At 55.4% G+C, this 22,208-nt stretch overlaps 1 protein-coding gene across 1 annotated transcript in view; it reads right to left on the bottom strand.

The window, feature by feature from the left end:
* Positions 1–2,244: 2,244 nt before the first annotated feature.
* Positions 2,245–22,208, bottom strand: part of SEZ6L (seizure related 6 homolog like) — a 41,148-nt gene continuing 21,184 nt past the window's right edge. The window contains exons 2-17 of the mRNA XM_071445265.1: positions 17,703–18,407; positions 16,943–17,076; positions 12,462–12,654; positions 11,775–11,960; positions 10,861–11,026; positions 10,007–10,173; positions 7,988–8,182; positions 7,764–7,902; positions 5,961–6,157; positions 4,732–4,926; positions 4,144–4,335; positions 3,730–3,924; positions 3,388–3,420; positions 3,152–3,266; positions 2,916–3,018; positions 2,245–2,677 (exon numbers count right to left, since the gene is read on the bottom strand). Coding sequence (XP_071301366.1) covers positions 2,648–2,677; positions 2,916–3,018; positions 3,152–3,266; positions 3,388–3,420; positions 3,730–3,924; positions 4,144–4,335; positions 4,732–4,926; positions 5,961–6,157; positions 7,764–7,902; positions 7,988–8,182; positions 10,007–10,173; positions 10,861–11,026; positions 11,775–11,960; positions 12,462–12,654; positions 16,943–17,076; positions 17,703–18,407 — 2,945 coding nt within the window. The 3' untranslated portion in view covers positions 2,245–2,647. The remainder of the gene's footprint in view (positions 2,678–2,915; positions 3,019–3,151; positions 3,267–3,387; positions 3,421–3,729; positions 3,925–4,143; positions 4,336–4,731; positions 4,927–5,960; positions 6,158–7,763; positions 7,903–7,987; positions 8,183–10,006; positions 10,174–10,860; positions 11,027–11,774; positions 11,961–12,461; positions 12,655–16,942; positions 17,077–17,702; positions 18,408–22,208) is intronic.

Genomic DNA, 22,208 nt, shown 5'->3' with positions numbered 1-22,208 from the left:
CAGAGCCTTGGCTCCCTCGCCCCCTGTGCATTAGCCTGGCAGCTGCTGAGCAAAGCCATTATCGATGTCACAGCGTAACCTTGGTTAAAAGCACGCCCGGGGAGGGCAGCACTGTTGCATTGTTTTGGGTGCGGGGGGGGCAGGGACAGATGGGAGCCCCGGGTTTCCTCGGCCGGGCATTCCCCGGGGTATGGGCTGAGCATCCCCCTCCCTCCCGGCTGCCAGGGACACTTGGGGCTGCTGGCACCAGGGATCGCTGCTCCAGCTGGGGTGTCCCTGTGCCGCTGCTCCGTGGTGAGGTGACAGTCACCGCGCTGCCACCACCACCACGCTCTCTGAGCAGGCAGGGCCGTGCTCAGGCTCCCCTGGGCAGGACCTTGCCCTGCCCACACCTGATGCTGGAGGAAAACCTCACAGGGGCTCCTTTCTTCCCCCACCGGGGCAGCTCAGCCCGGAGAGGTTCCCAGGGAGCAGGGGGGGGTTCCCCACTTAGGCCCAGGATTCTCCCAAGCCATGCCTGGCTGCTCCATGTGGGATGCAGCCCCGTGCACACCAGGGGCAGGTGAGGCAGCCCCCTCCTGGCCCCTGTAGTTCTGGGGAGCTGCCAGGTGACAGCCACAGGTTGTTGGGTGAGCAGGGCACAGGCAAGATGGGTCCCCACAGACCCCTTGCCCAATGGGGTTGGGCTATCAGGGCTTCCCAAAACTTTCTGCATGGCCTCTGTGACAGGGCCAAGGGTCTCTAGTGGGGTCCCAGTGCCTCGGGGCAGCACCCAGCCCCTCCACCCACTCTGTGAGACATCATTGGGCTGGGCTGGCATGGGAAGGGGCAATGCTGACTTCAGGGGGTACAGGGGGAGCCAGCACTGGCTCCTGTGGGGTGACCCAGAGAGCAGAGATGTCCCCAGGGCCATGCCAGGTCACCTCATGTCCCAGCAGGGCTCAGATGCCTCCATCCCACAGGAGCAGGGGGCACTGTGAGGCTGCACCAGGGCAGGACCTGGCACTCAGAGCCAAGCCAGTGGCTTTGGGCCACCATCCCACAGCAGGGCATGCAGTGTACCCAGCCCTCACCCTGCCCTGCCTGCAGCCAGAGCGTCTGCAAACTGATTCCAGACATTTAAAAATACAGAACAATTGTTATCAAGGTTATACTGAACGCTAGAGCTTCCCACGGAACTACTTTATCATGTTCAAAAATATTTAATCCCAGCAATTTTCACATTGTTCTTATAAAAACAGACATGTATGAAGGGAAATGAAATGCTTCGTACATTTTTTTTTTGGCACAATTTTTTTTTTCCTCTTTTTTTTTGTTTTTTTTTTTTCTTTTTTAACCGTTACAAATTACAAACACACATTCGTTGTTTTGAAAGGAAAACCCCTAAAGCCCAGCTGTACACTGCAGAGCTGCACCAACCACCCCGAGGAGCTCCCCCAGCCTCCCGCACTCGCCATTGTTCTACAAGGACAAAAGAAGGACACCAGCAGCCAAGGACGTGGTGGTGGCTTCACTGCCCTCCTCCCCAGGGGCTGGCTGGGACACAGCAGGGACAGTGGTGGCCCTTTGGGGTCTGTGTCCCCGCTGCTGTGTGGCTCTGGCAGGGGTGATGCAGTGAAGGAGTGCAGGGGATAGCGAGGGTGGGACTGAGGGCGATTTCTGCCTGCTCTGCTCCCCACGGAGCTCCTGTGCTGAAGCCTCCACACATCCCAGCTGCCTCTCCTTCCCAACAGCTCCACCTTCATCCCCTGCACAGCACAGCCCGCCAGGGCCCCTCCTGCAGCAGGAGCCAGGGAGCCCAGCCCCTCCTGCTTACCCTGAGATGCTGCCAGGGGCACAGAGCCACCCTCGGCCATGCCGGGCCGGGGTGATCCTGGCAGGGTGATGGGAAGTGCTGCTGGAGAGGAACAACGGGCACAGAGCAGAGGGGCACCAACTGGGAGCTCTGCTTGCTCCAGGGAGGCTTCCAGGGTGACTTCCAGGGCTCCCAGTGGCAGGGTGGCACTCTCCACAGGTTGGTGCTTCTCCACAGAGCATCACCCCAGATCCTGGCTGGCTGCCTCTCCACGTCCAAAGCGAAGTGGGAAAAGAAAGCAGCACGTACCTCATGTGTGCCAGGCTGTCCCTGAGCCCTGCAGCGAGGACAGTCCCTGGGCCAGTGCCCCCTGAGCCCCCCGGGGGCTGCGGGGTGGGACCCTGCGGGGGACCCTGCGCTACCTCAGCTCCCAGCAATCAACCGCAGGCTCTTGCAATGGAGACATCTTTAATTTTTAACAACATCAGAACCGCAAAAAAATCCCCCTGCGTCTGTGTGGGCAGTGCCGAGGGACGCTCCGCCATGGAGGGGGACATTCTGCCACGGAGGGGGACACAGCAGTGCCCCCGTGCCCCCCTGGCCTCACCAGGACCCAGCTCTGCCCCGGCTCCAGCTGCTGCCTGTGCCCAGGGCTGGGCAGCACACCTATCGCAGTTTAAATAGAATAAATACAGTGAAGAAAACAGTAAAATCTTCAATAGAGAGGCAAAAGGAAAGACAACAGCAGGTCCGGGGGTCCAACCAAACTCCACGTGGTCTCTGGATTAGTTACTGAGGAAGTTCTATGAGAGCACATTAAGTTCACTGCTGGAGACTCTCTTACCACTGTCCTTATATTGAAACCTCGTATTCTCGTGTTTCCTGCAAGCAAGGAAAAGCCAGTTGAGGGCAGCAGCTGCATTTCAGGATCGTCTACCCATTCCCAGGCAGCAAGAGAGATCCTGGGTGTTGTTTTGTTCACAGAGGAGTGATGTCCTGGCAGCCAGGACCCCTCAGCCCCCTGGGCCTCCCATCCCATTATTCCCACAGAGCCTGGCTGGACTCATCCCAGCCACCCCTCAAAAATATCCCTAGGGAAAACAGGCACGGCAGGACTCACCCCTGTCTCATAAATCGGGTTGTCAAACTCCGTTTCTACCGTGATCTGGCTGTAGGGGTGGGAGTACATGAGGGGCAGGCGGAGGCTGGAGTAGTACCGACACCTGCGGCGAGAGGCGGAGTCACCGGGGATTCCAGAGCCACATCCCTCCATGCCAGCTCCTCCCAGCGCCCCGGGGAGTGTGGCTGGCGAGCGCGATGCTGGCCCCCGCTCTGTGCCAGCCCCTGCAGCCCCACCTGGTGAGATAGATGTACGCTCCTCCCAGCAGCAGGGAGATGATCAGCACCGGGATGAAGATGGCCAAGGCCATATTTCCCCCCTCGAGCGACGTCTCTGCAGCAGCTTCTGCTACTGAAAGGACAAGATCTATTGTGGTGGCATTTGCAGGCACCGGGTGATCCCCTCTCTGCCTCTCTCCCTCCTCCCAGGCTCCACCAGGATGCTGTGCCTCCAGGAAACCCACGTCACTCACCTTCCAGAGCGTGTTCAAAGCTGTCTTGGTTCACTGGAAGAGAGATGGAGAGTTACTGGTCTGTAGCTGGCTTTGGCTGGGTGCTGGCAGCTGTTGCCTGCTGGGAAACCCAAACCTGGGATCTCCTGCCCCGTTTGGTCCCAAACCATGCTGTGAACTCCCAGTGATGTAAACATGTGGCCAGGACTCAGCAGGCTGGGCTGAGCAGAGCCCAGATCCAGAGAAGCTCCAGCTCCCAGCTGAGTTCAGCTCCCAGCTAGGGCTGCAGCCAGACCAAGGGCTGTCCCAGGCTGGGGACAGAGGTGTTGACTGTCCCCTTGCCCCCCTCCCCTTCCCTGTTACCTTTGCAGATGGGCAGGGGGCCACTCCAGTGGGATGGCTGGCCCAGGATGCATTTGATGGTCACCTCCCCCATCAGTTCAAAGCCCTCATAGCACATGAAGGTCAGGGACTCTCCTGGCAGGTAGAGGCGCTTGTAAAGAATTTGGTACCCATTTTCTGGCAGCCCTGGGTTATCACAGGCCAGTGACTCCTCAGCTGAAAGGGAATTAAACACATCCAGGGTGAGCCCAAGGGAGAGAAGGAGCCTGGGGGCAGTGAGGAAGCACCCAAGCTCTCACTTCTCTCTGCTTTCAGGTAGGAAGGATCTGCACCACCCCCACAGCTGGGCAGGGTGCTGGCTGCAGGAAAGTGCCACCCAGAGCCCCCAGAGAGGAGCTGGGCTGCAGGGGAGCAGGAGAGAGCACCCAGACTTACAGACACAGTGCGGGAGCCGCGAGGTCCAGATGGGGGTGCCGGTCTCGCGGCTGTAGCAGGTGAGCAGGGAGCTGCCCTCCAGCACGAAGCCAGGGTTGCAGGTGTACTGGATGGTGGTGCCCACCAGCAGCACTGGGTCCGAGATGAGGCGGGTGGAGTGCTCCACCTCCCCTGGGTCCGTGCAGTACATGACTGGGGAGAGAGGAGGGCTGAGGGGAGCCCCTTGAAGTTGGGAGCACCTCAGAGCTCGGGGACCCTCTGAGCTGGGGGACCCTCGGAGCTGGGGCCACCCTCGGAGCTGGGAGCCCCTTGGAGCTGGGGGACCCTCGGAGCTGGGGGCACCCTCGGAGCTGGGGGCACCCTCGGAGCTGGGAGCCCCTTGGAGCTGGGGGACCCTCGGAGCTGGGGGCACCCTCGGAGCTGGGGGCACCCTCGGAGCTGGGGGCACCCTCGGAGCTGGGAGCCCCTTGGAGCTGGGGGACCCTCGGAGCTGGGGGCACCCTCGGAGCAGGAGCCCCTCAGGGCAGGACCAGCGCTGTCACAGGGTGTGGGACAGGGACAGCAGCAGCTTCCTGTGGGCACACTTACTCTTTTCACAGAAGGGGGGGTCGCTGCTCCAGCTGAGGTCCCACTGGCAGGTGAGGGTGTCACTGCCCACGATGTCATAGCCTGGGTCACACTGGTAGGTGATCTTGGCCCCTCTCACCAGCTCTGTGTGTGACGTGGTCTTCCAGCCGTTCTGGATCTCGGGCAGGTCAGAGCAGGAGTCGTTGCGGGACACCTCTGCAGCCAAGAGGGATTCTGGCTGTCACCCACCGAGCAGGAGCCCCGGCACAGCCCTCCCCAGAGCCACCCCAGCTGGACACAGGGCTTTCCCCAAGGGCCTGTCCCTCCCCACAGCTCCAAAAACGGCACAGCTGCTCTGCAGGCAGCATCCCCTGGGCACAGGGAAGGGCAGCAGTGGGGACAGGGGCTCTTTGAAGCCTCCCCAGCCCTGACCCTACAGGCAGAGAGAGGGCTGGGCTGGTGAAAACGGGGTCAGGATAAGCTGGAAGCAGCAGGCTCAGCTCCAGCTGTGGGTACAGGAGAGGTGCCAGCACAGCACAGCTGGTTTGCTCACGGGAGGATTTGTTCCCTGCTTCCCCCAGGCTGGTTTGCTCAGGTGAGGGGTTGTGCCCTGCCCTCCCCAGCCCCGTGTGCTGCAGAGGAGGGTCCTGCAGCCTCCCAGGTGCTCTGCATTGCAGCTCGCTCTGTTTGTCGTAGCCAGGAATGTCAGCAGTGCAAGGAAAACGTGCCTTGAGGAGCCTGGCACGGGAAGCAGGGGGGGGGACAGGCAGCCATGGGGATGGAATGCCCCTCACAGTCCTTGTCCCTGCCGTGGGCACCCACAGGCCCAGCCTGGCAGGCACAGGGCACAGCTGCCCCACAGGACAATGGGACAGATGTCTCCAGGAGCTGCTCTGGAGCACAGAGATGGGGACATCCACCTCAGGAGCGCACCCAGGGACTGGCTTCAGTGACCATCCCTGCCTGACAGGGTGTCTGTGGGGATCCTGCATCCCTGTTTCCAGCAATTTCTTCCCCCCAGGGCTGAGAGGGACCAAACCTGCCTTGTTGCCAACCTGGAGGAGGGGACACACACAGGGACACCCCAGAAGTGACTGACACAGAGACCTGGGGGTCCTGCAGGAGGTTCAGGGTGGGATGAGAAGGGGGTGCTGGTGCCACAGGGGCTCTCCCTGCTTCCAGCCCCTGCACCTGGACATCCTGGGCTGGCTGTGTGTCACATCCTCACACCAGCACCCTGCTCCCCATACCTATGTAGTTCATGATGAATCCTTGCCCCTTCCCAAAGATGAGCCCAGCAGGGTCTGAGTGGAACTGGATGGTGAGGTCGGGGCTGGAGGAGTAGAGCTTCTGGGGGCCGCTGCTGCCCACGTACTGCCCCAGGATGCGGGAGGAGAGCTCGTCCCCGTCGTAGATGGTGAGGATGTCGCTGTTGGTGATGTTCAGGCTGAGAGGAGAGTTTGGTTAGAGGCCAGGGAGCCCAGGCAGGACACAGCAGTGCGGGGCTCAAGGGGCAGCCAGGTGACGTCCGTCCGGGTCACATCCCTCCGGTCACATCCCTCCGGGACACGGGACCCCGCACTTGGAAGTGCCGGTCTACAAGAGCCGCGCTTGTCCCCGCGGCCACCAGAGCGCAGTGGCGGCCCGCGGATGGCGGGGATGGCCGGGGACGCCGGGCAGGGACGGCTGCCAGCCTCCATCCACCCCGGGAATGCGGCTGCTCTGGAGCAGAAGGGGATGGGTGGGCTAGCAGCTCTCCCCCCACTCCAAGGCCAAGGCAGGGGATGGATGCACACGCCAGGGGACACAGCTCTGGTGTCGGGAGGGTTTTCTGGGTGCCCGGGGGTGGCAGAGTGGGTGAACGATCACACTGACCCCAAGGTGGGCAGTGACACCCCTTCCCCTCTTGCTGCCCTGCCCTGTCTGCCCCAGTGAGGCTCCCCAGGGCTGGGAGCGGTGGCACGGGAGGGACCAGGACAAGGAGAACCCTCCTGCCCTTCCCGGGGAGAGGAGAGCACCAGGATGCTCCCAGCCACACAGGAGACGCCTGAGCTGATCCCTGAACGTTTTATTAGGAATGTTCTTGGAGGGAGCCCAGCTAATCCCCATGGCAAGCTGACATTTGTAGTAAATCTCTGCTTTCTGTCAAACACGATTTTCTCAGTGACATTTATGCCTGATGACTTCAAATCACTTGGCCTGCAGTTCTGCTCAGCCCCAGCACCCACAGAGCTGGGAGAGGTGTGCTGGGATCTCTGACTTGGGATTTTATAGGGAGCTTTAAAATCTTTATGACTCTAAGCCTCTACTTGAAACACGTCCTCCTCTTGCAAACCCAAAATAGCATCAAAGGAGGCTCCTGCTGCAGCAGCAGCATTACCATGCCAAGAACTCTCAGCCTGGCGTTGGATCCCATTCCCCTCTGACCCCAGCACGTTCAGCCTGGGCTTGCTGAGTGGCTCCACTCCCTTAGTGCCTGTATTTCACATTCAGCCCAAAGATTGAGCTGTTTCCATCCCATGGATGCCTCCAGGCCCTCCTAACCCTGCATCACCCAGCTCCTGACGTGCTGGCTATCACTCCAGAAGCACATGGCCACGTGCTGCTGTGGCACTGCTCCCTGTGGAGAATTCCAAAGCTGTTGGAACAGCAATTCACCGCTGCTATGGACTGTGTAATGGTGCTTTGAACTCAGGGAGCACACTCAGTCCTGCCCAGGGTGCCAAGTGCATCAAAGGGGATTATGGAAGCTCTGAGGGGGAGAACAGGGCATATCCCTGTGAGGGTGGTGAGGCTATGGCACAGCTTGTCTGGATATGCTGTGGTTGCCCCATCACTGGAAGTGTCCAAGGCCAGGTTGGAAGGGGCTTGGGGGAACCTGGGATAGTGGGATCTGTCCCTGCCCATGGGAGATCAGCTTTAAGGTCCCTCCCACCCAAACTGTTCTGGGATTCTGTGGCTCCACAGTGCAGGCAAGGGGAGCAGGACACTGCAGCAAAATGAGACGAGCACATCTGGGGCAGAGCCAGACACTGAGCCCCTGGGCTACTCACAGCTGGATGTCCAGGAAGAGCCTCTTCTCCTCGCCCACATGGATCCTCCAGATGCAATCCTCTCCCTCTGTGTAGGGCTCCGGCCAGTTGGGGGACAGGATCACCCCGGCCACAGCAGTCAGCTCCCCTCCACACGTGGCTGTGGGGGCAAAGGGGTGGGCAGGGCTCAGCGGGGACCCAGGGGTGTCACCCCACACCCAGCAGTGTCCAGGGGCAGGGCTGACCTCGGCACAGCGGTTCTGTGTCGTTCCAGTAGGGGTCCCGCATGTTGACGCACTCGATGACAGCAGGGCCCTGCTCCAGGGAGTGCCCGGGGTCACAGGTGAACTCCACGGTGGTGCCCAGGTTGTAGGTGGGGTCAGAGGTGGTGAAGTTCCCGTTCTGGATGTAGGGCTCGTAGCAGTGGCCCCGTTCAAAGGCTGGAAGAGATCTCTGTTAGCTGTAGGGACATGGAGCTCGTCCCTTCTCGCTGAGCTTCCCCAGGTCCCGCTGCTGTCCCCATGAGAACCTGAGCCCTGCATTCCCCCTGCATGGATGGCCTCTTCCAGGCCATTAGGATTAACAATTTATCCATTCTGAGCCACACAGGCCTCACCAAACCCCATTCCCATGGTGGCTCAGCACTAGGGATGAGCTCAGGGGCCCTGTTGCTGTCTCCCTATGAGAACCTGACCCCTGCATCCCCACCTGCATGGCCAGCCCCTTCCAGGGAGTGTTTTACAGGCAATTAGGATGAACAATTTATCCATTCTAAACCACGCAGGCCTCACCAAACCCCACTGCCATGGTGGTTCAGCACTAGGGACGTGTTCAGGGCACTGCCAGGCACTTGTTTCCCAAGCTGGGGATGCCAAGCCATCCACCCTGGGATTGCTCAGGGCCACAGAGCTCCCGTGGGAACAATCCTGCTGCAGGACCCACTTAAATGACAGCAGGAGCTACAGAGGGGCACCAGGCCTGCCCATGCTGGGGACAGCCAGCACCCATCCTGCAGCCACATGTCTGGGTGCAGGATGTCCTGCTGTAGCAGGCACAGGGCCTGCAAGGCCTCCCTGGTGTTCAGCAGCCTAAGATAGGAAATGCCTGGTCATGATGACTGGACCTAAGCCCCTTTTTCCACCTTCAGACCCTTGCTTATATCTCTCTGTACGACCATAGGTCACTTTCCTTTTGACCCTTACTATTGGACAATTCCTAAAACTCCTGTACCCTATATAAAGAGCTACTTTTGCCAAGTTCAACAGAAGAGCTGACCCTGATACCTCCACAGAAAGCATCAATAAAGACTTCACTGTGGAACTTCACACAGGGCTTCTCAAGAGCTGAAATCACAAAATGAGCTGATAATCACCGAGAGCTGATCTCACTAAGAGCTGAGCTTGCTAAGGTAGCCTGCAGCTCTTGAACCTGCCTGAGGGGCTCAGACAGGTCATGCTTTATTGGACTTCTCTGTCTTGGGCACCCACTGTAGCCATGATATTTTCTGAAAAATCCTTTCCTTAGGATTTTTTCCCTCCTGAGAAGCTAAGAGGCCTCAGGAACAAAATGTGAACAATGGTTATCTGCTGCTGTGGAATGCAACAGGTGCATCTGGGATTGGTCTCAAGTGGTTGTTTCTAATTAATGGCCAATCACAGCCCAGCTGGCTTGGACAGAGTCCAAGCCACAAACCTTTGTTATCATTCTTTTTCTATTCTTAGCTAGTCTTCTGATGAAATCCTTTCTTCTATTCTTTTACTATAGTTTTAATATAATATATATTATATAATATATATATATAGTTTTAATATAATATATAATATCTATAAAACGATATATATAGTTTTAATATAATATATATAAGCCTTCTGATTTATTATACTATTATATATATTATTATATATCTATTTCATTATATATTATATATAATATATTTATAATAAATATATAAAAATATATAATAGAAATATATTTTTATATATTTATTATATATAATAAATATATATTATGTATTATATATTATATTATACATTATATATCATACATATTGTATATAATATATATAAATATATATATTAATTATAATAAATCAGCCTTCTGAAACATGGAGTCAACATTCTCATCTCTTCCCTCATCCTAAGACCCCTGTGAACACCACCACAACCCACAGCAGCTGGGTGTCAGGGAGACCCCGAAACACCAGAGCTGCCCCATCCTGGCTGAGCCAGGCACTGCCCTGGCAGCCCAGCACAGGGACACAGCACCTTCGAAGCGGATGTTGAAGGCAGTGGCAGCTGCAGGCTCCTCGGCGAGGAAGTCGATCCTGATGGAGGAGCCGTCGCTGATGACGCCCTCGAAGGGGACGCTGTCGGCGCGCAGCGAGTCGTAGAGCACGGCCGAGCGGTTGGTGTCCCCGCTGTACACCACCATCCTGCGGGGACACGGGGCATGGCACACGGGACAGCGCCCCTGGGTCCCCCCCGGCACGAGGGGAGGAGCTGGAGCAGCTGGGATAAGCTGGGGGCTTCCAGGTTTTGGTGTATTTTGGGGTTTTCTCTCCGAGAGAGGCTGTCCCCATGAGAACCTGGCCGTGGAGAGGCTGGAGTGTGTCCAGGGATGGGAATGGAGCTGGAGCACCAGGAAAGGGGCTCAGCCTGGGGAAAAGGAGGCTCGGGGGGACCTTGTGGCTCTGCACAACTCCCTGATAGGAGGGGACAGCCTGAGGGGTCTGGCTCTGCTCCCAGGGAACAGGGACAGGATAAGAGGAAATGGCTTGTCAGGGAAGGTTTAGACTGGATATCAAGGATATCAGGGAAAATTTCTTTCCCAAAAGGGCTGATAAGCATTGAAACAGGCAGCCAGGGGCAGTGGTGGAGTTCCCATCCCTGGAGGGGTTTAACAGCCATGTAAATGTGGAGACATGGTTTAGTGGTGGCCTTGGCAGTGCTGGGGGACAGTTGAACTCAATGATCTCAGAGGGCTTTCCCAACCCAAATAATTCCATTTTTTCTATATTTAGTGCCCAGCAACAGGCCCTGCTCCTCACCCTGTGAAGAAGAACCCCCTGGGATCTCTCTGCAGTCCCAGGGCTGTGAGGAAACAGCTCCTGGAGCCTCACCTGTCCTTCTCAGTCAGCAGGAGCTTCTCAAAGTGCAGGTGCAGCTTCTGTCCCGGGGGGGCCCCGATGGCCCAGACGCAGTACATGCTGCCAGACTGGTTCCCGCTGTAGCTGGGGGACAGCACGCGGCCGATGGTGGCATTGTGCACCGTCCCTCCACAGGGAGCTGCAACACACAGCACAGCCCCGCTGGCATGTGGCATTTGTGCTCCCCTCAGAGTGCCCAGGGCACGAACCTCTTGCCTGGCTCTGCTTTGCTCTGTCTGTACGTATTTATACTCACACACAGATATAGAATCTTAATTTCCCTTCCCTTTGCTGCCCAATGAGGGGACAGATTCTGCTGTCACTGCCTGACCACCTGAGGCACTGCTCTCACCCCGTCCCTGTCGCCACATTTCTCTTCACAGAGAAAAGCAAGGCACAATCCTACCCAAGAATATTTCTGGCTTTCACATTCTCTGAACCTCAGAGAAAGAAAAAACAATTCTTATCTCATTTCCTGCTCCTGTGTTGTTCACAGGTGGAATGCATCGTGGAAGACTGTTTACCTGAAGGGAATTGATAACTGGATTCTGGTGTGAGTGTTTTGATTCACTGACCAATTGGATCCAGGTGTGTGTGTTGGGACTGTGGGCTGACAGTCACGAGATGCTGTGCAGGGGAGTGCAGTTGAGTACCTGGCAGATTCAGTTTAGATGTAATGTAATATAGTATATAATAATATAGTATAATAAAGGAATTGATTATCCTCCTGATAAGATGGAGTCCTCCTCATCATTTCTCTGGGACATCAGGCAAAAATTTCACCGATACCTCCCAGGACTGCATTCATCTCACGAGATAAAGACAGGCACTCATGTTTCCCTCAGTGGGGCCCAGTTTGCCAGCACGGGGCTGGGATGTGCAGGTACCTGAGCAGATGGGCTCGGGGCTGCTCCAGTGTGGCCGGGATGCATTGATGCAGGTCAGCATGCGGGGCCCCTGCAGCTCGTAGCCCAGGTGGCAGTGGAAGTGAGCGATGCCGCCCGAGTGCAGATCCATCACCATCACATCCCCGAAGTCAGGCCTCCGTGGGAAGTTGCAGCTCAGCATAAACACTGGAACAGGCACACGTTGGGAGCTCAGGGCTCAGCTGCTCCCAGCCACCCCGTGGGGACGTGCTGGATGTGCCCACGTGTCACACAGAGCAGTGGCAGAGCACCACCAACCCCCCACTGCCGCTGCTTCCCCACCTGTTACTGCTCCTGCCCAGACCCAGTTTCTATTTTAAAAATAATTTGCTGGAACTCATTTATTTTTTAAAGCTCTTCGAGGTAAAAAATAGACTGGCAGTGTGAGTATGTGCAGGAGGAGCTGCTGCACGGGGACAGAAACGGGGCAAGGTGGGTGTGAGAGGCACAGCCAGCACTGGGGTTGGGGACATCAGGGCACACTGAACCCTCTGCCCTGGCCACAACACCTTGCCCATGCTCTGAGCAAGGGCAGGGGGTGAAACAGGAGCGTGGCTGGTCTGTGGGGGCACAGCCCGCTGGTTTGAGCCTGCAGCCAAGTGGGACTGACCCCAAACCCCCCCTAACCCACGCTGGGGACACACCCACCCTGGTAGTGGAGCTGGAAGGTCCCCACCACGTCGTCCTGGAAGGTGCGGAAGTAGACAGAGATGGTGTTGGTGGGGCTGCGGATCACCTGCCCTTCCACCAGAAGGGTCTGGTTGGCCAGGACCACCAGGGCATCACCGTCCACACCACGGATGGACAGCACCTCCCCATCTGACAGGTTCACGCTCTTCACCTGTGGGAACAGAGTGGGGACCCCAGGGTCACATCCCAGCCCATCACACACACACAGAGCATCCCACCAGCACAGTGCTGCAACAAAACCAGAGCACTCCTCAGGCTTTGGTGCTCACCACCCACCCCGTGCACCAGGAAACCTCCCCAGGATCCCTCACCCCACTGAGGAGTGCTTGGGGAGCCACACAGCAAGTGCATCTAATGAGCAGTTCCAAAAGGCTTTAATTATTATTTGGAAATAGCTGAGCAGTAACCTCACATTTACATTTCACGTCCATTTAGCTTAATAAATGGGCTCATATTTCAGCAGAAAGATGCTCATCAGACCGTTTGTTTCCCTGAGTGTGTGAGGCCCGGGGCTCTATATTTAGCACCAGCCCAGCCGTGATTGGGAGCGCTCCCGACGATGTTGTGACTGCAGGGATTTGTGGCTGTTGTCACCGCCGTGCCCACCTCCCCCTGGCACACGGGGCTGGGATGTGCCCTGCTCCAAGGGCACTGCATGGAGCCACCCCCAGCCCTCAGCATCCTCAGCCTGCTCCTGAAGGAAATGCCTGGAAAAGCTTGTTCCTGGCTGCAAAGCTGGATTAACATCGCCATCCGGGTTCAGAGCATGCCTGGGTTCACCCCAGCCCATGTTTCAATCCAATAAGAGCTGATTTTGCCTTATTTCTCCAACTGGGTCCTGGCAGGGAAAAGCATTGTCTGGAGCACGGGCCACGTGCAGCTCTGACCCCCAGCCTGCCCTGGGTCATTTCTTCTTTTCTAGATATTATCCCAAAAATGTGCCCTCCCTCCAGCGTGACCAGCACACACTGTGGCTGGTGGGATGGCTCAGATCTGATTATTAATAAATGGGATTAATTAAGTGTTATTTGGGTGAATTATTTGGAGTCCAGGGATCCAAGTGGGCTCCATATGATGCCAGCAATTTCCCCAGCTCCCACTGAGACAGAGCTTTGCTTCTCCAGCTGGGTCTGGATCCCTGCAAAGATTTTTCCAAGGTGTTTCCAACAGATTTTGTTCTGCTTGAAGCCAAACCTGTTCCCCAGCTGGGTCCCTCCAGAGCTGGTGGCACCACGCACATGACACAGAGCCAAATCACTCTGGGAAATTGGGAAGGGGATTCGGGGGAGCAGCTGGAGCAGGCAGAGCCCTGCAGAAGGGAGGAAGCTGGGGATCAGTGCTGGGTGTCACAGGGGGAGCAGCTGGAGCAGGCAGAGCCCTGCAGAAGGGAGGAAGCTGGGGATCAGTGCCGGGTGTCACACACACACACACTCAGTTCCGCCATCAGCCTCCCCTCGGTGGAGCCAGGGGAGCAGGGTGTCACAACAAGAGCCATTCCCTGTGCCAGCACCAGGCTGGCATTCCCAGAGGAGCCTGGAGTGAGCAGGGAGTGCAGACGCTGCCGTGGCCCCGTGCCAGGGACCGTCAGCCCTGCGAGAGGGACCATATGTGCGAGCTCCTGCCAGGGGCTGGGAGCACGGGCTCTGACTTCAATCACTGCCTGCACCCACAGCAGCTCCTCCAGAGCCTTGGGAAGGCAGGAGGGATCCTCTAGTCAGGCTGCCAGCCTCGCTCACCCACTGGAAAAAAAACCTCTTTAGGGAAATTCTATCTCCTGCCAAGAAGATTCAAGAATTTTAAAAATAAATATCATTTCATAGAGCAGTCGGAGAGCTGGCTGCTCCCAGCTCCCAGGGCTGCCGTGGCACAGGCAGGGACACAGCTCTCCCTGGAATGTTTTGAAGGGTGCAGGGAGGGGCAGTGAGCTGAGCAGGGACCCCGAGCTCTCACACAGCCCAGGGCAGCTCCCAGCCTTTCCCAGGACCATGCCTGACATCCAGGCTTTGTGTCCTCCCTGCAGTGAGTGAGGGTCTGGCTTCAAAAGAAGTGGAGTGTCCCTGTGTCCTCCTGCATGGCTCCCAGTGCCTGCAGGAGAAGTTTTGGGCAGGATTTTTTGCCACAGGCATTCCTGCCACCACCAGGCTGTCCCACAGCCCCATGCAGGGGCTCCTGTCCCAGGGGCTTCTCTCTGCTCCTGCAGATGCCTTTAATGAGATCCCCAGGGTAAGAGGCAGCACCTCCCTGCTACAGGGGCTGGGAATCCAATCCAAACCCCTCTGATGGGACCCCATACCCCACACCCCGGGTAATGCAGAGCTTTCCCTTTGGAATTCACCCCCGAGCCCCGAGCCTGTGGTGCTGCAGCACAGGGCACTGCCAGCTGCAGATGAGGCCATGCTCCACCAGCCCCGACCTGCTGTTGTGATTTAATTTGTCTGCAACGCTCCAAAGCATCAGCAAAGCAAAATGCAAAGCTTGGGGGGGGGGTGTGGAGAGGCCAATTTTATGCTCCATTAAAACCTCAGCTCGCAACAGAGCGAGGTCAGGAGTGGTGTCACCTGATGGATTATGGACAGAGGCGAATTTACAGCAGAGCAGCCTCTCTTTAGCACCCTGTGGATCTGAGGAGACAGTTGCTGTGTCCAGTTACTTTTCCACTGCCATGGAGAAGTGGCTGAGCTGCTCAGACTCTCCAGGGCTCAGCCTGCACCTCTGCTGCTCCCAGGGCAACCTCCCCACCAGGGCTGGCAGCCACGGTGGCCTCGTGGCCTGGGGACCAGCCCCTGCCTGTGCCCAACAGGGGGACAGCAGGGACAACCCCACTGGGGCTCCAGCTCCTTTTAATGCACACCTTTAATTACACAAATTCAAAGTGCAGTGGTTTAAACTGGATGCAAATGGTGACATGGGCAAATCACGAGAAGAAATGATTGCAGGCAGCAATGAGACCTGGGGCTGGCTTCACCTGGAGAGGGTTTGGAATAGGCAGAGGCCCCTGCCCTGCTTGCAGCCTCACCAGGCTGAGGGATGCTCATTTTGGGGGGAGCTGATGGTGCACATCAGCTTGGTGAGACCCCCAGCTCTGATGGGTGGGCATTTGCTGGGTACCTGCCCCAGCCAAAGAAGGAACCTGGGCTGCCCTCCTGGGCTTCCTGCACCCTCAGAGCCACCCAAACCCCTCCCAGACAATGGGGGGTGCAGAGGGCAGGGAGCTGGTGCCCCCATTCCACCCAGTGCCTTTTTAACAACCTGCTGCCAGCGCCTCTTGGTTAAATTAATTGCGTGACATTTACAGAGTTTGATCATCGCTGACATTCAGGATGTTCCAGCTCCCTCATTGAGTTCATTTATTGCAAAGCCTCAGAAAACAAAATCTATTTTTTCCCCAGAAAGGGCTGTTTTATCAAGCTAAGGTGCCCAGGGCAGAAGGTGCCCAGGGCAAGGCTTGGCATCATTTGCTGCAGTGACCAGTTGTGGTATTCCTATTCTCTGGAAAACTCCCTTTGCCCAGGATTTTTCTCCTTTTCTTCCTCTAAAGCCTCAGAGGAAAAGGAAAACAACATCATCTCATTTGCTTCTCCTGTGTTTTGCTGCTTTGGAATTTGGTTGGAGATTGTTTATCTGTGGTGATGCTCATGGGGTCCCAGGATGAGGGAAGAGATGAGAATCTTGACTCCACGTTTCAGAAGGGTGATTTATTATTTTATTATATATATTATATTAAAAGAAAATGATACACTAAAACTATACTAAAAGAATAGAAGAAAGGATTTCACCAGAAGGCTTGAAAGGAATAGAAAGGAATGGAATGATAATAAAACCTTGTGACTGCTCACAGCCTCGACACAGGTGGCTGTCATTGGTCATCAAGTAAAAACAATTTCACAAGCTGGGTAAACACTTCTCCTAATCACATTCCAAAGCAGCAAAACATGGGGAAGCTGAAGAATCCCAGCTTCTCAGGAGAAAAGATCCTACCAAAGGATTTTTCATAAAATATGTCTGTAACATTTATCTAACAGGTGGTTGTTTCATTGGGTTTCTGATGTGAATTGTTTTAACTTATTGGCCAATTGGGGCCAAGCTGTGTTGAGACTCTGGAAAGAGTCACGAGTTTTCATTATTATCTTTTTAGCATTGTGTAAGTATCCCCTCTGTATTCTTTGGTATAGTATAGTTGAAAATTTTTAATATAGTACACATATTAATAGCATTAATTGATATTCACTATTAATTAATATAATAGCATTAATTTATATTAATTATTTGTTGTTATTCTTATTATTACTATTAATTATTACTAATTAATAGCATCATAAAATAATAAATTTGCCTTCTGAGAACGTGGAGTCAGATTTATCCTTCCTTCCTTCATCTGGGGGCAACAAATACAATAACCAGAGGGCCTGGCTGTGGGGACAGCCCAGGGCAGGGCTCACCTGGAGCTCGACGCCGTAGCCGGTGTAGACGGTGACGTTGTAGGTACACTGCAGGTACCCGTGCAGGGGCAGGGGGGGATAATCCGTGGAGTCAATGTAGCCCTCAGGCTCGTGGAAGCTCATGCTGCAGAGCACTGAGGGGACAGGAACGGGGTCACAGCCAGGGCACTTCACTCCCACACCCCCAAAACCCAGCAATCCCTGCCCCATCAGTGATCCCATGGAATTACAGAATCACAGAGTGGTTTGGGGTGGAAGGGATATTAAAGCCCAACCCTTGCCATGGGCAGGGACTCCTTCCATGAGACCAGGTTGCTTCAAGCTCCAGCCTGGCCTGGGACACTTCCAGGGATCCAAGGGCAGCCACAGCTTCTCTGGGCACCCCGTGCCAGGGCCTCCCCACCCTTATAGGGAAGAATTTCTCCCCAGTATCCCATCTAACCCTTCCCTCTGGCAGTGGGAAGCCATTCCCCCTTTCCTGACACTCCATGCCTCGTCTAAATTCCTTGTCTAAATTCTCCAGCCCTCTTGAAGCCCCTTTAGGAACTGGAAGGAAGTCTAAGCTTTTCCTGAAGCCTTCTCCCAGCTCTCCCAGCCACAACAAGTGTCTCATCCCTCCAATCACAAAGTGCATGAGGAACAGAAGACTTTAGGCAGCCCCCAAACTCAAGCAGTGGCCTGATTTTGGGAAGGGCTGCCTAAACACAGGCATGCTGTGCTCCCCACCAGTGCCACAGCCCCGTGTCTGTGCTCAGCTCACCTGGGGTGGGCTCTGTGGTGGTGACAGTGGTGGTGACAATGGTGGATGTGGTGGTCTCCAGGCTCTCCTCCAGCGCAGAGCCGTGCATGTCCCTCTCCACGCCCTTGGTTGGGATAACGCCAGCTGGAGCCACGGTGGGAGCCCCTCCAGCATCCCCTGTGCTGTCAGGGAGGGCTGGGGACAGGCTGGAAGGGGAGATCTGCAGCGTGGGCTGGCTGGTGGTGGCCTGCTCCGCCCAGGGCAGCTCAGGGGGGCTGCGCTCCGTGTCCTCCGCTGGCACCCGCAGCCCTGGGGCGGCCGTGGGGAGCCTGGAGCTCCGTGGGCTGGCAGGGGAGGCAGTCCCAGGGGGCCCTGCTGGGGTGGGCTTCAGCCTTGGGTGCTTCCTTCCTGTGTTTACTTGCTTTAGAGTCGGTGGCTTTTTCTTAACAGGGGAAGTTTGTTTGGCATCGGGTCTGGGGGCAGCGGTGGCCGTAGGTGGGAGCGTTGTGGTCTCCTCCGGGGCCGGCAGGAGGTTGAGGGCAGTGCCCTGCCCCTGCTCCCCAGCTCCAGGGTCTGGACCCATGGCATGCCCAAAATCCTCAGCTCCACCAGTCAAACCCATGCTGTGCCCCAGCTCTGCAGCTCCACCACCCATCTTCTCCAGGGGTTCATCCACAGCCAGAGGGTCCAGGCTGGCCGGCACCAGCACTGCCCCCGATCCGCTGTCTGCAAGAAACAGGGAGAAGTGGGACTTGGGCAAAGCTGGGCATGAAATTAAACATTTTGTGTGCTGCTGGTGTGAAATCAGCCCCCTGGGAAGCTGCAGGAACACCCACCACTTCCCAAAGAAGGAACAACCTGCCCCCACAGCACAACACACCCGCCTCGGCAGAGCCCCACTGTGCTGGGCAAACCCAATCCAACATTTATGGGAACAGGGGTGGGCAGGAAAGAGGGAGTGACCAAAGCCACCCAGCACCACTCTGGCCAGGGGGTAATTGCACAAATACAGATTTATCCCCAGCTGTGGGGTGACCGGGCTGTGATCCATGGGCTGGAATTTGCCGTGAGCTCTGTGAGACGCCGCAAAGAGCTCCGAGAGTCAACGCTTTCCATGGAAACAGCAGTTGCCAGGGAAAGCACTTAATGCACGCTACTTAAAGACCATCATTCCAGCCCCCTCGTGTCCCCTGGGAGGCTTTGGAGCCCGTGGAACGCAGGGTCGCTGTCCCTCTGTGGGCATAGAGTGCCTGCAATCCCCCAGCCCCACTGCTGGCCTGGGGCTGCCCAGGCACCAGCTGAGCCCTAAAGCAGCTCCAGCTGCTGTGACATGGCTGTGGTGGCAGCCAGGACGTGTGGCCACCACAGCACCAGCTCTCCATGGGATGGGGGCTGGAGCAGCGGTCAGGGTTTCCTTCCCAAGCAGACTCCAGGTAAACCTGGGCTCACCTTGGTAATACAGGTGCTTTAAACATAGGAACAGCTCTTGGGTTGCATTTAACTTGATGTTTTCTGTTTCAAATTCTGCTAACTTGAATGAAAAGGGGGAGCAGGGAGGGAGAAATGGAGCTTTTGAGTGTGAATCCTGAAACACAGGGACCCTGTGGGTGCCACTGCCCAGGGGGCCCGAGGGAGGGCACAAGCAGCCTGTGCAGAGGGACTGAGCCGCGCTGAAAACTGACTTTGCTCCATCTCCTGGAAAATAGAAGCAGTTTCTGGCAAGAACCAAAGATAAGGAACGCAACAGGGAAAGGCAAAAGCTGAATTAGCCTGAAGGATGGAGCTGCCAAAACTCGGGCAGTCCCTACACTGCTCCTCGGTCCAGGAGAGTCCTTGGACGCTCTGCTGGTGCCTGGGCTGGTCCTTTGCCCCTGGGACAGAGCCTGCCCCAAGCCACTTCACCTTGCTGCCAGCACCCTGCTGCAGCCACCAGCAAACCTGTCCTGGCCCCTGAGGGCTCCCTGGACTCTCCTGCTGTTTGTCACAAGTTAAAGCATTAATTCCTTAATTACCAAGTGGTTCAGCAAATCCATCACCATTCCCTGAGCGCATTAGGAGACATTTCACACACATCATCTGCAACCATCAGCTTGTGCCAGCTATGAATAATCTCCCTCCAGGAAGGATGAGTGCCTCAGTGTCCCCACACTTCTGAAGGGGACCAGAAGCTTCCACACCAGGAGCTTCCACACCTTCTGGTTGTTTCTTGGTGTCTCTGCTTCCCTCTCCATCCCACCCTGAGCTCCATGGGCACCCTGCCATGGGCTGATGGAGGGGAATGTCCCCAAGGCTGTGCCAGTGGCAGCTCTCCTTCCCTGAGAAGTTTTGCAGGGCTCTCCAGGGCTCTTCTCTTCCACAAAATCATCTGGATGTTTCTAATTAATGGCCAATCACAGTCCAGCTGGCTCGGACTCTCTGTCCAAGACACAAGCCTTTGTTATCATTTTTTCTTTTTCTATTCTTAGCTAGTCTTCTGATGAAATCCTTTCTTCTATTATTTTAGTACAGTTTTATCCCATCCCAAGCCCAGGAGGAGCAGTCGGTGGTTGCTCTCCCATGGCCCAGGTGACAATTTTAGGGCTCTGCAGCAAAAGGTTTTGTCCATGATGGGGAGAGGATGAAGCTCTCAGACAGAGGGGAGGAAGCACAGGGAGGGGAGGGGGCTCGCTGGCTGGTAGGACACAGTGGGACATTCTGGGACATTCTGGGACATTCTGGGACATTCTGGGACACAGAACAGGACAGTCAAGGATCCCGAGTCCTTAAAGCCGACACATTCCCAAAAACACCAACCCTGCATCCCCGGGTTATTTGTCATGTGAACCCTGATTCTTAATGGATTGTGCCTTTAAACCATATTTTATGCTTTTGGAAAGCTGACTAATTCCTTATTAGATCCTTTGCCAGGATGCATTTACTCGATTCTGTCCTTAACAAAGCATGAAATAAAACACTCTGTAAAGCGACTCCTTAATGAGCCACTAAACATGCCGCAGTTTGTAAAGGGCAAACGCATTCCAGGGAAGGGGAGAGGGCGGAACGCAGCCGGGCTGGAGTAGGGGAGGGGCAGGCGCAGGGCATCGGGGATCAATAAGGGCTGATTCCACATTATCAGAAAGAGAATTGATTGTGGATTTCAGCTTCTGATTGATCACCACCCCCAAAGCCGAGCTGTGCTCCAGCACCTCCCTGGGCTGCCGGGATCTCCATCCCCATGGAGCTCGGTGCTGCCCCACAGTCCCCAGAGCCCCCAGAGCCCCCTGATTCCTGCCTGGAGCCCGTTTGGGAAGGAGAACTGAGTGTCCCCATCCTTAAGGAGGGATTGCAGCGGATTTCCATGTTTGCAGGGCCGGAATGGGATTTGGTAAAATCCCTTCCACTGTTCTGAATTCCAACAGCCATCCCACCACCTCCAAGGCCCATGGGGTGATCATGGCCACACAGGAGCCTCCCCAGCTGCCAAAACCCATCCTGCTCTGCACAAGTGATCAGTCCAGAGCTGCTGGAAGAGAAATGGTCACCTTGAATGGTTTGGCCTTGATCTAATCTGGAAATAGGAAATAAACACTATTGAGATGCACAAGGGATTTATCTTGTACCCCAATCAGGAGCTCTCCAAGGGCAGTTTGGCGCTGGGAAGCCTTCTCCAAACCCATGTGTGAGAAATGCATATTTTATGATTGGATTTTCACAAATATTAAAAAGAATATTATATGTGTTATGTTAGAAAGTTATGCTGTATTAATTTTCTTAAGCAGTGTATTAAATATAGTTTTAACATAACATAAGGTTATAACATAATGTGAAAATAAAAACTATGCTATGTAAGATACTTTTTTTAAAGAAAGAACTCGCACCAAGATAGCAGCCACAGGACACCTAAATCTTTCAGAGAAAGAGAATTTTTTGCTCTCTTATCAGAAGTAATGAACTTCTTCCCGCCTTGCTCAGCCCTGAAGATTAAGATTAAAAAGAAGTTGACACTGACCAGACAGAATCCTGTGTTTGAATGGAATTTATGCATCATGTATGAGGTGTATGAATATGCAACAGGCTATTGCTTTTAAGGGTTAATCCTCTGTTAACACGGGTCCTTTTTCAGGCTTATTTTGCCCAGAAAAAGGTACCCAGACATCCTATTGTCCCAATCCAAATGGTCCAAATTATTATTACTCTAATTATATCGCTATTTTTATAACCATTTTATCATCATTAAAATTTTAAATTTTTTTTTTTTTAAAAAGTGATTGGCATTTTTCACACATGGAACCCTCGGCGGTGGCCCTGCAGCCCTCGCTACCCCCGAGGGTGGCACGGGGGGCTCTGTGCCCTGCCCGGCAGCGTGGGCACAGCAGCTGCTCCTGCAGGATGGGCCAGGCAGGGCCGGCACAGTTTGGAGCACAAAGTGACCTTATCAGAGAAGCACAGCTGCTCTCCAGGTCTATTCTGGGCCGTGCCTGGGTGTGTGCAAACCCTGCAGGAAGCTGGGCTCCGGGGAGGGAGGATGTCTCCATCCAGCCTCAGCCC

This window comes from Agelaius tricolor, unplaced genomic scaffold (assembly GCF_023055355.1).
Source record: "Agelaius tricolor isolate 1412-34295 unplaced genomic scaffold, bAgeTri1.0.p SCAF_20, whole genome shotgun sequence".
In the NCBI taxonomy this organism is placed as follows: Eukaryota; Metazoa; Chordata; class Aves; order Passeriformes; family Icteridae; genus Agelaius; species Agelaius tricolor.
The sequence above is the reverse complement of the archived record's forward strand: the minus strand, read 5'-3'. Positions and strand labels throughout refer to the sequence as shown.